Here is a 19,365-nt window from a genome sequence, read left to right on the forward strand (position 1 = left end):
TTTTTGTAGCCCCTGCTAAAGCTGCAGCCAGAATGTTTAATAAGATGCATGTTGCATACACCTGCCCGCAACGTTCACTGATAATGAACATCAGTGCTCCTCAAGCATGCACAATAAACAGAGGATGGCTGGTTGGGATTGTGACCATTCTGAATACCAGGTAAAACCTAGGATTAGTTGTTATAATGCTTTTAAATGCAATAATAAATAAATATTTGAAACATACTATTTCTACATTTATTACTTTGGGGCAGTCTCTGTAACTTCTTTACTGGTAACCTGAAATCCAACTCAGGCAGATGAGGCAGAGCTAAGGCAACTATGAAGGATGTGGGTATGCATGTCAACAGCAAATTCTGAAATCTCCATTTAACCATCCTGTTCAGGAGTTCTGGGACCCACAATTTTGGGTCGTACACTTGTGCTAGACAACAGATTGAAATAACTAACTTCTGAATGCGGCTTAATATCACAGCAACTATAGCCTTATTTCCTAATGTGGCTCCTTGACTTCTTTTTGAACTCACTCTTAAAACACAAATCACTATGTACATATACTCGTATTTTCTTTTCAACTCAACAACTTGTCCTAAAGGGTTACTCCTCTAGACTTTTGAATAGAGAGAGTTAGAGGAGGGATATGTCATTCTCTACTGCCATAGAGAGAGTTAGAGGAGGGATATGTCATTCTCTACTGCCCCATAATTGTACAATAATGGACTCTTGCAACATAGCGATGAATAGATGCTAGAAAGTGTGCCTATTAAAATGTCTGAATATACATCAGCAAGCCTGATAAAAAGTTATTTTTAAGCAATTTTTTTGAAAGCGTGACTAGCAATATTCAGAAGGAAGCTGCCAACAGGCTTGCTTAAAAGTTGCAACAAAGTACATATCCTGAACAGTGTTTAGAACAAACTACATAAATAAATAATCAACTATGCAGGATAATTAAGGAAAATAATTTATTATTACACCCAAATATTTTGGGTTCCTTAAACATGTTAAATCTCAATTACCACAGCAAACGTGTTTTTAAATCAATACAATCCAATAAAGACATTCAGAATACATAAAAAGAACCTTTCCAAATAACACTAGTGCAAGTTACAGCTTGTCAACCAATTTTATTAGTTTGGAAAATGCAAACACTTCTTTAGCCACAGTATTTAGTGCAACAAAGATGAACAATATAACACGAGCAAAGCATTTTTTTTAATTAGGTCCCAGTGCTTTGCAAAGACTAACAAAAAATGCCAGTAGTAATTTCAAACACAAGACAAAACAGTGGTTACCTAGGAGGGGTAAACCGAATATTAAAAATATGTATTTTAAAGCTTTAGAAGTAATAACAACAATTAATGATTTACTAGTATGCTTATCTAAGAAGTCTGTTGTGTTGGTGAAATAAATCTCAACAATGTCAGTGGGATTCAATGTACCCAGTGATCAATCTGATTTGAATAAATCCATTATGTACAAAATATGTAACAGAAAAAATACAGACATGGCCATGAAGTGCTTGGCAGCTCATAAACAAGGGATTATTTCTAGACCTGAAGATGTAGTTGCCACCCTTTTGGCATGCATCTGTCCAAACACATGCAACAGCTGGAAAGGTTTGCACAGATACCTTACAAAAATGGATATAAAAAGTAAAGACTAAACAATATGTCCTACACAGAGAATCTCAAAGCCCTATTGCTATATTTGGTCTTTTGCAGACTGCTAAAAAGTGACCAGTGTCTAGCAAACAAGGCATCCTACAACCCTATACTGACGATCATGCTTCACATGTGCAAGGCTAATGGTATCAGAAATACTTGATCCAGGGACCTAAACTCTTCTGCGACTTTTAACAGAACAATTTGGAGGGACAATATACCTTGTAGAGGATAGCACTACTTTGGAACAGACTCCCCATACACAAAATACAACTATCCCTGACCACATTCAAGTGCAACTTGGATCAATGGGTGGGAAATAATCACATGACTCTGTCATGTTCCACTCATGCAGAAAGGAGCAAGGCAGCTTCTAATTGCTTTAGCCCAATGCAATGTCCCCCCCCCCCAAATCTCTATGTTTTGATCTAGTAATTATCACTGGGTTAATATACAAATATTAATCTTGGAAAGAGGTTAAATTTTAAATACCTTGCAAGCTTAAAATGGCTTGGAAGGGCAGTTTTAAAATGGCTTGGAAGGGCAGTTTTAAAATGGCTTGGAAGGGCAGTTTTAAAATGGCTTGGAAGGGCAGTTAGGTGTACAGGCTAGTACTAAGCTAAATTAAGATCATTCAAGCATAATGTGCGGCAGCAAAGATTTTTTACTGTGCTCTAAAACTTTTTCAGTTTTTCACACAATACAGCCCTTTCCCCCCTGCAAAACAGGCATCACAATTTACAATGGGTCTACACCATGTCATATTTAGACATACTGCAAACTACATATCAAAAAAACTGTTATTAAGACTTGCTTCACAAATGAAATAAACACATTCACAAATAATGTGTACAGTAAAACACTGACAGCTCATAAAAGTAACCTTCAATTTAAGTTTGTGAACTCATCAACTGCTTTCAGCAGTTCTGAGCGATGATCAATCACACTTCACATTACCAACATTTTTAAACCCATGGTCATGTTCCACACAGTAATGGCGTAAGACTTCAGAGAAAAAGAAATGGACTGTCACAGACATCAAATGGTTTTAGAAATGAAGCCAAGAGAGAATAGGTGAAACAGAAGCCCATATTGATCTCAGCAATACAACAAGACACACCAGTCAAGCAAACACACCATTAGCCGCCATGTAGAAAGAGCTCTAATGTAATCAAAAATATACACTCAATGCTCTTTACACATCCAATGAGATGTAAAGAAGCTGCTCCTTATTGAATAATTAATAAAAAATTGTGGCATAACAATAACTCAAATGCCAACTGTATACAAGGTTGCAGATGAACACATACATGGACATTGGCTATGCAAATACCCCACCATGATACTACTGAAAACAGAACTCAGTTCTACAAGCAGCTAATTCACAGAAAAAAAAAAAAAAGAATTCCAACTATTTATAACAACAATAACAAATACTCATCTGAGAGCACTTCCTACAGCTACCGTAAACTTGCCCACTAGGGCTTCAAACTTGTGGGCAAATTATACTATCAGTAGGGAAAAGGTGAAAGAGGTGGAGGCATACTAACCACAACCTGCCACTGGAAACAGCAGACATAGCTACTAACAGGGGCAAGGAGGTAACTGAGGTGCCAGGAAACAGGGTTAGAAATATTGTTTACTGAAATCTATACGCACTTAACTAGACATGTGAGAAAGAAAAACAGATGTATTGCTAAGAAAATAGCATGCCACACCACTACATTCCACTCCTGGACTAGAGATGGAAAGAGAGAAAACCCTGGGAGCTGGCCCACAACTCTAAGGACTCAACTGTATGTCTCCTAGACAAAGTCTACTAACATTTTCCACACAAATTTGAAATGGCCCAAAAGAAAGGTTTTGCAGAAGCCCATTATTTCTGGGGCTACTAAAAATGCAAAACACTGAAGTAACTGTTAGTGACAAAAGAAAAGCATGTCAAATCTGTTCAAGCACTCAAGTAACCTGAAAGAATTAGTTACCTAGTCTGAAGAAACTAAAAATTAGCCACAAAACCATGGTGCAAAAGGATGGAAGTGAGTGGCTACCACTGACATGCCCATTCTGGGGATAGGGAGGCAGCCTGGCTTGCTACACTGGTGGCACCTGCAGTAGAAGAGGTGCATCACCCACAGCAAGGAGCTTGGTTTCCCATTCTACACAGTGGTGAGATGTCAGAAGGTTGGGAATGCACAGTAGCAACTTGAAATGTACTTTTGTCAGTAACATTTCTTTTAACATGTTTCAAAATGTTTAACAAACATACAAACGTATTCAAACTACTACATATATCATTTGCTCAGTTCTGCATTAAAACTTACTGTCAGCAAATGTGTTTTTTACCACGTGGTCTAGGTTGCAAATGACAAATAAATAAATACTACCACATATCCATACTGGCAACTTAGATAGCATGTTTTAATGGTTAAGGAAATAAAGTAGTGAATGTGCTAAACTGGAAGGCTTTGGCTGGTTCTATGAAAACTATATGCAAGGAGCCTCTGTAAGCCAGGTAAGTTTAGCCTTTGGAAATTTAATTTAAAAAGTTAACATATTATGGTCAGCTCTTATGGTCAAATGTTGGTCTTAAAAAAACATTGTAACTATACACACAAACAAGCACGACAAGAAAAGTAAATAATTTACATAGGAAATGAAGATCAATATTAAACATCAGAAACAGTAAATGTGCAATACAGTACACAACAGCAAAAAGTCCAGTTATAGTGCAAGTGATCAGTATTGTACATTTTACCTCGTACTACCTATAAGAATGAAGTAAATAATTTACATAGGAAATGAAGATCAATATTAAACATCAGAAACAGTAAACGTACAATACAGTACACAACAGCAAAAAGTCCAGTTATAGTGCAAGTGATCAGTATTGCACATTTTACCTCGTACTACCTATAAGAATGAAAACAGTGCAATGCTTAAGATTTTGTGTTGCTAGGAAAAAAAAAAAAAAAAAGAACTCAAGCCATACCTCAACAACCATTTCAATGATAAAAAAATGGCTTAACTAAAATTAGCATAGAAGTGGAGATTCTCTGCACTATGGCTATTTGGCAAGCATAGAACATCTACTTGCAACAGTGGAGATTCTCTGTACTATGGCTATTTGGCAAGTATGGCATATCTACTTGCAACAGAGGAGAAACTACACTGTATGCCATACATACACAACATATGGAGGAAAATATGGCAAACATACAACTCAGAAATTGCACAAAGAAAGTATGGTACAGATAGCTACAACAAAGAGGAAACTGCACTATGAAAGTACATCACAAACACATAAACACAGGGAGCAATATGCTTAGAATTACAGCAAACATATTGCAAAATGAAAACTGCACTAGAAGCTGGCATAGAGAGAAAGAGTGAACTACAAGGTGGAACTACAGAAGAATTGTATGGCACATATCTAAAACAAAAATAGGAACAATATACCTCTACACAACACAGTAGGGTATACACCAAATTGTTATGTGGAAGATATGGTGCACATGGACAACACAGCTGAAATTGTGGTAGTGAAGTGTAGTATGTTTGTATGGCACAAGAGCCCAAAGAATGAGGTTGAAATAAAGTCTAATGAAGACTGCATGTAACATGAGGAAGAACGTGAAAATGTCATACGGCTAATCATTCGGCAAGTGAACAGTGTATTTAAACGATGGACACCTGATAAGACCATAAAGGAGTCCATGCTCATTATAAGGCAGTGCACAAGGGACAAAAAAAACAAAATGGAATGGCTAACAACCACACATAGGAAGCTTCAGCTTCCCCCTCCCCCCACGCAGCCCTTGGTTATCTGCAAAACACACACACGCACACAGTAGTTAACACGCATTTCCATTACTAAAACACAATGAAAAATGCATAAAAAAGTTATTTAAAAAATACCTTAAAACTATATTTTTTTCTTAACATGTATATAAAGCAGCCTTTGTCAGGCACCTGACACTTTTTAGCATCAAATGATAGAGAGAGTAAACCGCGGAGCAGCATGCAGCTTTTCAGACAACTAGATTACATCCATCTAATTTATTCAACACACATTACATCCATCTAATTTATTCAACACACACACACACAACATGTGTTTCCATTACTAAAATCACTATGAAAAAATGCATAAAAAATTTCTTTCAAAAAATGTCTTAAAACTTTTTTCTTAACACCTATATAAAAATAGCTTTTGTCATAAAACAGAGAGCAATCAAGCCATACCTCAACTGGCTCAACTAAAAATTAGCATAGATGCGGAGATCTGCATAGCACATGTACTTGCAATAGAGGATCACTTTAGCAGCATGCAGCTTTTCAGATAACTAGATTACATCCGTTTAGTGTATTAAGAAAAGCTAGCCTTCAAAAGGCCCTAAAATATTACAGAGCAAATATATCGGTCAAGAGCAAAACAGTTTAGCTGCAAAAAGTATTTTCTTTCTTATACGTGTGCTAGTAACGTTATTTATAATACAGAATAAATGTTTTAATCTTCAAATTTTTAAATAATAAATAACCAGCCGTATACTACGGGTTCATACCCAAATGAAAATAAACTTCTTAGCACTGTGCAAACTGTGAGACATAACTACATATGCTGAATTCTGTAAACTATCCAAGGAGTAAACAATTGTGAAAAAGACAAAACAGTATCAAGTAAATGGTGCCGAGAATAAATGCAGACACAGCTGTAATGTCGTCGTTGACCAATTATTTCCAGAAACCGCTGCCACTGCTTTAAATGATCATCACTTATACCGAGTTCAGAGGTTCCATTACTGAAACAGGAACGCCTAATCAACATTAAATAAAAAAGCTACATGGGCAATACATATATTCTTAACATAAGACCACTTATGCTATTCGGGAAAGCTAAGACAAATGGCACTGGAAATGAGAACCAAAAAAACACATTTAATCAGCGAACGTGAACAGTCATTCTGCCCCCCACACCCCAAAAAAAAAAAAAAAAAATCGCAATTCAGCAGTCTTTGCACTTTTTAATACATTCTAAGGTTTTTAACACCTCATTATCGGAGGCGTTCTTCTGCACCAGTTGTTTGACTCACAAAGATGCAATTATGTCCCAGTAACAAGGCAGTCTCCTTCCCCAGTCAAAAGAATATCAGATGAAATGTATCCAACTTTCCTGGCATTCCCTTGGCACATGAAGTTGGTGATTCTTGCATAGCAGTTTATAGTTATCGCCACTGTTGTTATCCCAGTATTCTGTCCCGAGTACCCGATATCGAACTGCAAACTGAATAGCAGAAAAAAGCTGCAAAACAAATGATGGAATTAAAATTTGAAAGGAAAACTTGTCGAATTCTGGGTTCAGCTCATCCCCACTTGCCTGCCATTCTGCCTGAACATCATAATGATTTTTCCACTCAGTGAAAGAGTAGCGCACAGTTATTTTTTTCTCAAATGCCAAGTTAAGAACACGGACAGTGCCCAAGATGCCAAGATCAGACAGTGTAACTCGTTCCAGGGACACAAGCTGCTGCCGTACCCTGTCCCAAAAATCGCTGCACTCCGCAGGCTGTACAAATTGTGGCTCTAAATACTGAATAGAAGCATCCAAATCATGATCGCTGCAACATAAACTGGAATTAATGGAGAGTCGAGAAAGAACATGAAGGGGAACTGATGGCTCGACTTTCTGATCGAACACCTTTACCTCCACCAGTTCGAGTCCCAAAGAGTCGGCGAACTTGACCCGGTGGCATGAAGGACGGCGCTTAATAGTATTTCTTCGCTCTGGGGAGCTAGGCAAAGATCTGGCACGGCGAAGCTGCATTATAGGTTTCAACTCAGGATCACAGCTCCTGCCTCTTCTTGCGGATTGAGAACCTTTTTGAATATGGTCGTTGCCTGGTTGTTGTGTCATACCTCCTTTCGGAGCACCACAAAAGTCCTCGGCTAGTCGTACACTGCAGTACAGGCCAGATATGTAACTCAGGTTCCGTGGTATGGCCATCGCAATCTGTTGCTCCGTCTTCAAAGTCATTTGAGACAAGGGAGAAAATCTCTTGGCCATGAACAGATCTGACAGAGGTACAAAACGGTACTTTAATACTGCTAACTCTCTTTCCGAAATACTAACAATTGCGCAATGAATAGCAGTAACATTCCCTCAATACTCTGCAAAACCTGCACACGCTTCCTTTCTACTCAACTTTTATCCAATCTCCGTCTTTTCCACAATGGTTCATTGCCAAAGCAACCGCTTCAGTATTCTTCACCCATAATTCTTATCGGCAAGGTAGTGAGGCGGGGCTATAAGCTGTTGCAATTGGATTGGGCAACTGTTATGACTAGCGAAAAGGGGTAAACAAAGCGGAGAGACTGCGTCCACTTGTTGATCTACAGTGATATTTACGAAGGCAGAATGGTGTCAGCCGGTGGCAAGAGTTATACTTATAGATACTTCCACAGTGGCGCAGTTAATCCCAAAAATGTTTGTATACACTGTATCCAGTCTTTAGCTTATACCTTTCAACCTCTTATCACAAAAAAATCCTGGAGAAAGCCAGAATTAATGGGGACAGACCCCAAACCATGGACAAATTTTAAATACTCCTCTTTGGGAGCCCGCAGGATTTTTTGCAGGGGGGTGCAAAACCCAGAACCCTGCCCATGCAGTGCCCCTCTCCCCACGCATTCCTGCCCCCCCCAGCCATTCTAGTGTCCCATTACTTGGCTATTTCTCCCCATTTGCCATAGACACTGTTCAAATCTGTCAGTGTGCATACTGTTTTATGCTTTACTTCTGCAATGGTTACAGATATTTGGATTTAATTTACAACTTTTATTTCAAATTTTATAGCACAAACACTGAGGCGCGCATTTGCTAAACAAGGCTAACAGTCTTGCAATGAAAACAAACTTAGCATTAAAACTTCTCTGCTTTTGAAACTCACATTCATTGAAACAGCATTGAAACCCACATTCAAAGAGAATGCATCTGGGCAGTGGTGGGTTAAGTAATCCAATGTAACTACTGTCTGTTTATTTTAACTGGAACTTTTCTCCCCGGGCCTCCGCTGAAAATGGACCTACGTCCAATCGGACACTCCCGGTCAACAAATGTAAATAAATAAATAAAAAGTTTACCTTTGGGTTGTTTTCAAAGCATATCAAATGCACACATTTTTAGGCCCATGCGAAAGTATGGTGATTCATGTTCCTGATAATAATTGAATTATATTCCTTGTATAATATAGCACCTGCACCACTTGTTACAGTGTATTTTAAATGTATAGTTTTGAACATTTTCCAGTAAGCAGTGAAACAATTCAAAACATATGAACCAGTAATGACAAACTGCCTAGTTCAGAACATTTCAATCATAAAAGGCCACTCAAACTTCTATCATTATAATCCACCAATATTAGTCAATATGCACAATCTTTGCAGTCTGCAGAAGTCATCTGAATTCCACATTAAAAAGATCTGAAACTAATGAAGAGATTGTTGCTATAAAACATATATTTCAGTGTTTCATCTACAAATGTAGTGCCCATTGCCCTAGAAGAATACATTACCTATTGTTACATTAAAATAAATGGTAAGCTGGTATATTGCAACAGGGAATATGCGACAAGCTGAAAAAGAGGTTCATAGTTACTAGGCACCAAAGGAGGACATACTCAGGACAGGACTGCATCACCCCACCCCCCTTAAAATACACATTTACATGCTGTGAGAGTAGAAGCTACAGCCCTCTGTATCAAGATGCAATTATGCTACCTGCTGTGCTACTAACACTGCTTTAAAATTATATACTACAATGATACAATTTGCTAAACAAAACAGTTGCACATTTTTACAAACCTAGCATGATGAGCAGCAGTAAACTTCTCTTTCCTTGAAGCTCACAAATCCTTGAAAATAAATTCCACCTGCTAACTCTAAGTAAGTCATTTCAGACACACACACACACACACACACACACACACACACACACACACACACACACACACACCTACTAAACAATACAGCAGTTATTTTTTCCATCTGGTACTGCAGGAACAGCCCTCTGGAATATCCTTATGATACCACTCATTTTGAAATTTCTCAAGCTACTGTACAATTTTAGGCCAATATTTAAAATTAAAAAAAAAATCTCCAGAAAACTGCTACAGGACAAATGAACCCAATTGTTTTTATTTATTTTTCAATCCAGTTAAGCACTTTCATCCTTCATCAAAACTGATTTGACTCCATACATGCATTCCTTAAATAAAGACTTGCTAACATATGGTGTGATTAAACCTCCCAATCAAAACCAATGCAAAAAGTTCAAAACAATGAACAACTTATTTTAAAAATTACAAACAGAATTTTATATAATAAAGCTGTAATTTTTACATATCATAAATAACTATCATCATAAACTCATAAACTGTATTTTTACATATCATAAATAACTATTATCATACGTCGGTTTCATTATTTCAGTTTTAAAATAGAACTGAAGACAAATGATTGTTCAACCCAGATGATTTATCAGCACACAATTTCAATGGACAAATTAATTCCATTTTCTCTAACCTTTCTTTCCAGGGCACTCCTCTTTCAGCCTTTTTGATTTTGTCAATAACCAACAATACAAATTTCTTAAAGTTGATACAAACTAGTGAATGTTTAAATAACGCCTTCCTATCTACTTTATTCTTTATGCCAGTGCACTGTTCATAAATTCAGACCTGAATACTCACTCAGTCTTCTCAATGTAAAATGCTTCACATGAACAGCACTGTGTTAAATAAACCACTGATTTAGTGCTACAATCAAATCTACCAGGACAAGTCATAACATTATCGTTTTTTTTTACAGTGAACTTCACAGTATCCAAAATAAATCTACATTGCTTACACCTGCCACATTTTGACATTTTACCTAAACATTGCCAAAAATATTTATATCACTCTCAAGCAATTGTTTCATGTTATAAAGTTTTCTAAAAATAACTTTTGGTTCCATACCAGTAAACATATTGATGGAAGCAGAAAACACTTTATTCCAGTTGTTTTTGAGGTTTATCTCTAATGTTATTAGCATCTTTGGAAAATGTGGTTTTAAAAACATCAAACAAACAGAAATCCTCTGTTCTTTTATTTGTTGACCATTTTTGGATCATGTAAAATAGGTTTATATAATCCATCTCTATCAGTAATAGCAAAAGGCTGCTGCATTAGTCAATAACTTAGAAATATATCCAGTGCTGGTTAACATAATTTTTAGTTTATCTATCTCTTCTAAAACTGTCTAATCATCTGTGATTAACCCAGAGAGACTAATCATCAGACCTTTAGCTAAACCACATTTGTGGTGTGCAAGATGGGTGCAAGATGGCATCTGGAATAATGTCCAGTATGAGTTTGAAAAGGTCTCTTTTGCATAAATACTGGAATAATTCATATTAAAAAAAAATAAAAGGCGTCAGACTGGGTAAACTTCTTGCTTCAAACAAATTTAATGTAAGTGTTTTTGTTCATTCCAAAGAAGTTCCTTGCATTTTTATGAATGAAAGCGCTTACATTAAATTTGTTTGAAGCAAGAAGTTTACCCAGTCTGCTGTCTTTTTGTTTTATTTGAGTTTAAAAAAAACTAAACAATTTATGCACAATAATCTCTTGTAATAACAAATCCTGCAGCAATAATGATATATTTGCATACACTAGGTTGATCTCATTCAGTTATGCATTAGTTTAAAACAAATGTCATTTAATATACTTAATAGTCTTGCAGAGAAATAATAACAAGGCTGCTATGAATCCTTCCTAAATCTCCTTGGCACTAGACAACTTTCCAGCACTGCACAAACCCAGACTGGATAAAAAAATTCATTTAAATAAATAACTAAAATTGCACCCTTTATGTGATCGGGAATGGGATGATGTATGGTGCCCTAGGCGGGTTGCCTAGTAGCTGAAGGTTTCTGTCTGCAGTTAAGGCAATGTCAATGGGGGGCAGGAGGGGGAACTGACTGGACACCACGGGAATGGGAAAATACTGGACACAAACACACACACTCTCCATTGGACCATCTCAAGTGCGCCTCTTTCATGTTTTGGTGCCAAGCTGGCCTGGAAACCATGATTCAGTCACTGTAGAGGCAAGGCACTGGCATGAGATGGGATTGGGAATGGGGAGGGGAGGGCACACAGGGAAAAATACTGGACACAAATACACTCTCGACTCAACACTGTAAAAAAAAATTACCTCAGGTCAGGACAGGACACACACAGGACAGAGTCAGGAGGAGGAGGAGGAGTAGCTTCTTTCATGGTTCTTGGGCAGGCTGCAGGCCCCACTATCAGGCATTGCATCGTGGATGCGACAATGGAGTTGGAGAAGTTGTTACTCTATTTTGTCTGCACAGGCAAGTGAGGCAACCAATGTGGCATGGGATTGGGAATGGGGAGGGCAGGGGCACTGGACACCAGAGGAAAATACTCTCTCTGGACACAAAACACAAGTGACTATTCAACTCAACAAGACGACATGCTGGAAGCCATGATTCAGTCAGTTTAAGGAAAAAAAATACCTGGACAGTGAGTGAGTGACACCAGGGGAAAATACTGGACATGCAATTTCAAACACATACAATACACTCGATACACACACTTGACTCATCGAAGCTCCATGCTCCATCTCAAGTGCGCCAGCACCAAGCTGGAAGCCATGAATTGATGGACATGCTCCCCTAAAGAAATCCAAGTCACTGTGAGCCACGTGCTCTAGTAAGCCAAACCTTGCCACAGCAATAAATAGAACATGCTGGAGGGATAGATTCCTGTCACATAGACTCCACATGCTTTGGAACAAAATTCCAAATTACATCAGGCAGAGCCCCTCACTAACACTCTTCAAGAGAAACCTTGACGAGTGGATGAGTAACAGAAAATACACCCCTGTTATCACTTCATTGGCTCTGCTTGACAGAGGATCAGTTAATTAATCAATGGGGCGGCGAAAGCCGACACACTCTGGCTAGGCTTATAAATGCCCTCGGGCAGATAGCCTAGTACCTACCTATGAACCTATGAACCTATGATTCAGACAGTGTACAAAAAAAAAAAATTACCTCAGGAGTCAGAAGGAGTACTGTACATACACTAGGAGCTTCTTTCTTGGTTCTTCCTTCTGACCCAGTTTTTGATCAATCAGTGACAGATACCTCTCACCTACCTTTCATTCAGTTCCCTTCCACTTCCTTCAACACTAAGTGCACACACCACCAGCCTCCCACACAACAATATTTTCCTTCTCTGTGTGTGTCAAATCAGGATATGTGAATCTTCCACTTCCACCCACAGTCATACAAATACAACTAACGGTTGAGAGATGCAGTTTAAGGAGGAATTAAGGCTTGTCAATTATGCATCATGTGAAAATCACCTCCAATAACATCTCCTCTCCGAACGGTGCCTGGCTTTACAGAATAAAAAGCTGAAAAGTTGTTCTGTCAAATCATCATACAATAGCTTAAGAAAATCCAGGGGGATGCAAGTGCACCCCCCTTGCACCTGCCTGCAGGCACCCTGTATGATACTGTCCTGCTGGGGTGGTTTAAAAAAATTACATTAAAGCATAGTGGATAATATGAAGATACTCCAAAGTATAAACGCTCTTTTGGTAAAGCAATTATGACTATTATATATATTTAATATCTGCATTCATTTCATGAAAGCTGTGTGACCTATAGATGAACAAATTGTGCCATCTTATACAAAACAATAAGGAACACAATGTTGTCACTGATACTTGCCATCTAATACAAATGTTTTTAGATTAATATTGTTTTGAAATATTGCAAAATGATTATATGTATAATTTGCATAGTTCTGACAATATCAAAAAGAGCATTATTCTATCCCCTCTTGTAAAATTTGGAAATCTCTTGAACAGGTGAACAATTTTGTCACTGATATTTTGGATCTGTCTTGCACATTTACAGAGATATAACCCTTTCTTTGACCAAGACACTAGTATTTTGTGTTAACCAAAATACAGTTTTTCTTTCATAAATCTGCAAAGTAAAATCAGAATATACAGACAGACCTTTATACTAACATCAGTGTATAGCTCATTGTCTACTAAAGAGATATCATATTTTACATATTTTGTAACTCGGTTATTTATCAGATATTGTAAATCATGAAGTGTGTTTTCAGTAGAGGAGTTTGGAGAAAAGCTCTCAGAAAGCAAGTTATTTCCTGACTTAGAAAATCTCAGGAAGCAAATGTGTTAATTAGCCTCCTGCTGTTCAGGATTAAATGAGTTAAACAAAAACAACAAAATTAAATATGTTGAAGCAATGCCCCCAGTATACTTGACACTTAAGGGACCACTATGAGCAAATGATAAAAAAATAAATTTTTTTTATCTTTCTGTGATGCCCCTCCTCTGGGCTAGTGATCAAGGAGTCTCAATCCTCACAACAGACACAGGTAAGGGACATACACTTGGAAGAGAAACAGATACACACAGTATTTACAGATGCAGCTCTCTGCTCCAAGCACAGTTTCCCTTAAGAGCACACAGGGAACACACTAAGCCCAGAGGCTGGATTTCTCTCTCTCTCTACAGGCCTCAAATAAGACTCCCCAAAGATACAGCTGTAAGGTTGAGTCATCAGCTGAGATTTCCAAGTCAAGTCCTCCACCACCCTCTCTGTGAAACAAGTGCTCTGTGTCCCTGCTCCAAGTAGCTGACACACACACTCTTTGAGATTTGATTTTCACACACACACACACACACACACACACACACACACACACACACACACACACGCACACACGCACACATGCACGCACACACACACACACACACACACACACACACACACACACACACACACACGGGAAAGGCTGGCACAGATCTACCAGTTATGCCCCTGTCTGCCCAGACTACAAGGTAGATTCACTCAATTACACTGAGTGAAATTAACACTAATACTAATGGTAATGATGACCAAACAGCAAGGCTTTCAGAAGTGACCACAGTGTTACCCAATAAATATAAGTACTCTCAAATATTAAAATATTCTCTAAAAGAACATCCACAATGAACAGTTTAAATACATTTAATAATAAATAATAAAATAACATGAAAATATTAAATATCTATTTATAATAAACACCAGAGTTTCATCACAGGAAATATTAAAAATTACACAGATGGATTGATTTACACTGATCTAAAGAATTTATTAAAGCAAGGCAAGATGAAGTGGGTGAGTGCTCATTCTTTGTCAGGTTTCACAAACAGACTACCCTGAGACTTCTGTCTTATCTACTATTAAAACATCATTTCAGTGCTGGATTACAGAATTACATCATATACATCTGGTCATCTGACTCTGGTTCCCACACTACCCCCTTTACTAGACACTGAACCAGAATCTATATATGTGTTATCATACATATATAGAGCTTTGCTATGATGTGTTAGAGCATCTGGAAGCTACAACACCATTTCAAAACTTCCACCCTTCCAGGGTAGCAATTAGTTCACCCCTAAAGACAATAATACAGTAGGATTCATAGTCCTGGTTTTCACAGACATTTTGTCTCTGGCTGCAATCAGAACTATAAGATACTATCTTTATGGCCTAAACCAGGTAATTTAATTTCAGACTACTTTTCAAAGTTAGCGGGACTGAGATTAACCTCTTCTCTTCTAGTATCCTTTGTTACAATATATTCATTTCAACAGTTACAATACAGTCTGACATACAGGTGTATTTCTTTACTGCCCAGTAGGATGCACTGTTGGTAAATTTTTTAACACAAGCAGCTTTACAAATACATTTTCAGCACAAGTACCTGTAACATCAGTTTGATATACAAATGACATAATTCTTTACAAAACTCCAGCTAGCTGGCATATGTTGTACATCCACTGTCTTACTTCTCCTGACATAGCTGGCAATACCTCATATCATTACAATTCTCCATCCTTTGAAGACTCAAGCTAATTTCTCAAGTGACCCTGGAGAAACATTGCTTGAGGGACATGAGCCTGTCTGGGAGCACATTAACCCATACCCTGTCTTGAGAACCCATCTGCTTTGGCATTGCTGAACCCACTACAGTGCTGCACTGTCATGTTATATGCCTGCAACCCTAGGCTCCTCCTTCATAACTTGGCATTTTGTTGGCTTCCTTGATGTAGCTATAGATACCTCTCAGACTCCTCCTGTCATCCACTGCAAATACTCAGCACCAGGGCCTCTCTATCATGGTAAGGCTTCATCATCTTAACATGGTACAGTTTGTTCCCCTGCCTCCTGCCTAGCAAGTTTACCATGTAGTTAACATCTACTGACCTTCATAACCACTTCAAAGGCTCTCTCCCAAGCTGCCTGCAGCTTATTGTGTCTGACAGGAATGAACACCATAAACTTTTGTCCCACAGTATACTCTCAGGGTCAAGCATTCCTGTCATACTAGAACTTTTTCTGCTGTTGGGCTCCAGCCAGGTTCTTGTTGTAAGCCTTGTCCTGATGTTTATGATATATGCTGCAACAGACTCCTTGTGGGATTTACACTCACCCTCCCACTCATCATAAATCAAATATAAAGGTCCCCTTACCCTATGCCCATACAACAACTCAAAGGGTAAAATGCCTGAGGATTCCTGGGGTACCTCTCTATATGCAAGTAGCACATGGGGCAAATATTTGTCCCACTCTCTGTTAAACTGGTCTGCAAATTCCTGTAGCATGGTCTTTAGTGTAGAGTTTAACTTCTCCACAAGACCATTAGTCTCGAGGTGGTAGGGGATGGTCTTTAGGTGCTTTACCCCACAGCATTCTCACAGACAAGCCAGCAGGTCTGACATGAAATTTGCACCTCTGTCAGTCAGTATTTCTCTCAGGAAACCTACACTGCTGGTAATCTCTAACAAAGCATTTGCCACCTTTTCTGCCTCAATGGAGTACAGAGCCACCACCTCAGGGTATCTAATAGCATAATCGTCTACCACCAGGATATACTTCTTCCCTGTGGAACTTGGGGTACTCAGAGGCCCCACAATATCCATAGCTAACCTCTGAAATGTCTCCTCAATTGCATGCAAAGGCGTCAAAGGAGCTTTGACCTTGTCCCCTGCTTTGCCTACTTGTTGGCACTGCTCACAGGCCCTGGAGTACTCTGTTACATCCCTTGCAATCCCAGGCCAATAACAGTTCTGCATAATACATCTTTTAGTAACCCTCTAGCCCTGCCTCAGGGGTGCACTCTCTATACAGTAACCTTTTGATCCAGTGCACAGACTCTCCTTTGCCTTGAGAGTCAGGTGCCTCCCTAGCTACCTCCCTCAAGTCTCATAATGTAGGGTCCAAGAGCTGACCTGTCTCGACTCTACGTTTTGTGATAGTTTCGAGCTTCCCATCCACAGGAAGTCTGGTATCCTCTGACAACAGTGCCTCACCATCAACCTGGGTACTACCACTCACCTCTGCATTTGCAGTCACTCTGTCCAAGGGAACATCAGTACCTACCCGCAGCTGTGGCTCACTTTCAGGCTCACTGCTACTAGGTAGTTCCCTCCATGAAATAGCCACCTCACCAGCCCTGGCTTCAGATGTGGGGTCTGTCTAGGTCTTCCCCAGCCTACCAACCCCTCATGCCTGTCTCCAAGCCTGGCTGGAAGTGCATGCACATGAGGTACTGAATTATCAAAATCATTCCCTATCAGGATATCTGCAGGGATATCCTCAAACACACCTATTTGATAGCTTCCTTTTCCACCCTGCCAATCAATGTGAACCCTGGCCAAAGGTATTTGGAATGAAGTCCTCCTAAAGCTCTGATTAGAGTGGACTACCTAAGCAAGTACTGCTCCTCTTTAACCACTGCAGGCTTCACAATGGTTATGTCAGAGGCTGTGTCTCTCTTAGCAATGGCCTGTTTTCTATCCACTAAGATAGGATATAAACTCCTGTGATAATGTGGTACTCCTGTTGTCTCCAGACAACTTGCCTCTGGAATACTGTTATTCCCACTTGCTGGCTCCCCCAGCTTTTGTTCCCCACCTTGGTTTCGTGGACATCTGTATGCTACGTGGCCCACTGGGTACATTTAAAACATCTGAGCCTTGATCCTGGCTGTGTAACTTATCTAATGGCTTCCCCTGTTACTGGTGGACTATGTTGGAGTGGTTTAGGCTGCCCACAGTGTGTTCCCTTATATCCATGACCAGCACTGGGTATTGCCTTCTTGTGCAGTGATACCTTGCTTGCTGAGTAGAGATCCACTTTTTTCCCCAACTCATCTTCAAAGTTACACTCCCAGTCTGCCAACCAGATTCTCATGTTCTGCCAGTTTTTCAAAAGTGGTGACCTGACACCCACTCACCCACCTATGAAAATAAGTGCTTAACTCAACAATATAATCACACGCACTTTCATCTGCCTTGCATCTATGCTCATTAAAGTTTTTTTCTGTAAGCTTCAGGTGTTAACTTAAAACATCCCAATAAACATTGTTTTACTTTATCATCATAATTTAAACAACCAGCATCAGACAATTTAGAAACAGCAGTTACAGCTTTACCATGAAGTAAGGGAGTCAGAAACTGTACTCAGAGCCCTTGGTCAGCATTATACTGTTTACATACTCTTTCAAATATATGAATAAAACTATGAAAGTTATCACCCTCTGTAATCTGTGGAAGAAAATTACTGACCTTTATTGCTTCTGGGGTTTGGTTATTCCCTACCTCATTACGTCCATGACCCTGATGAAGAGTCAGCATCTCCCTCTCATGTTGGTGCTGTTTCTCATTTTCTCCTGCCTTCAAATGCTGCAGTCTCTCTCTCCTGATTCTAATTCCATATGTTTTGCCTGCCGTAGTCTCTCATTTTTTTCAGCCTCCAAACAGTGCAGTCTTTCTGCTGATTCTAATTCCACCTGTTTTGCCTGTCAAAGTCTCTCCACTGATTCTAATTCAAAACGTTTGGCCTCCAGTTCAAGTCTCTTTAACTCCAGGAGGTTTTTAAGTCCTCTGAGGAAAAGGTGAGCTGTCCTGTTTCTGATGGCTGCACGTCCCCATCACCAGACTGGTTGCCTTCCTGGTTCATAGGTTCATAGGTTCATAGGTAGGTACTAGGGTATTGGCCCTGGGGCCTATACAAGCCCAGCCAAAAAGGTTCCCTGTCTTTTGCCACCCAAGAAAATTATTTTTGTGTGCCACTGTCAAGCAGAGCCACAGAGGTGATCCCCAGGGTGAATTTCATATTTCCCATCCAATCATCAAGATTTTTCTTGAAGAGTGCTAATGAAGAGCTTTGTTTGATATAGATAGGTAGTTTATTCCAGAGTATGGGAAGTCTCTGGAACAGGAATCTATCCCTCTGGCATGCTCTGTTTATTGTGGTGACAAGGTTTAGGTCCCTAGAGCATGTAGCTCAGAGGGATTGGGATTTCTTTAAGTGGAGCATGTCCAACAGCTCTGGGTTTGACATAGCTTTGTATGTTAGGCAGAGATCACCTCTGAGTAGGCGATATGCGATGGAGTAAAGCTGGAGGTTTTTGAGACGGTCTGCATAGGGCATCTGTTTGAGGCCAGTAATCCTCTTTGTGAGGTATTTCTGTGGCCTTTCCAGTTGTTGTAGATGTCTTGTGAGGTACATACCAAAAGAGGAGTTGTACTCTATAAT

At 39.2% G+C, this 19,365-nt stretch overlaps 1 protein-coding gene across 1 annotated transcript; it reads right to left on the minus strand.

Moving 5' to 3' along the window:
• Nucleotides 1–1,107: 1,107 nt before the first annotated feature.
• On the minus strand, nucleotides 1,108–7,908 carry PPP1R3D (protein phosphatase 1 regulatory subunit 3D). Its single transcript, XM_044089990.1, has one exon. It carries the CDS (start codon nucleotides 7,726–7,728, stop codon nucleotides 6,814–6,816), a length of 915 nt encoding a protein of 304 aa, XP_043945925.1. The 5' UTR covers nucleotides 7,729–7,908; the 3' UTR covers nucleotides 1,108–6,813.
• Between the last annotated feature and the right edge of the window lie 11,457 nt (nucleotides 7,909–19,365).

The sequence above is a fragment of the Protopterus annectens genome, chromosome 12.part0 (genome assembly GCF_019279795.1).
Source record: "Protopterus annectens isolate FY-2018-M chromosome 12.part0, PAN1.0, whole genome shotgun sequence".
Classification (NCBI taxonomy): domain Eukaryota; kingdom Metazoa; phylum Chordata; order Ceratodontiformes; family Protopteridae; genus Protopterus; species Protopterus annectens.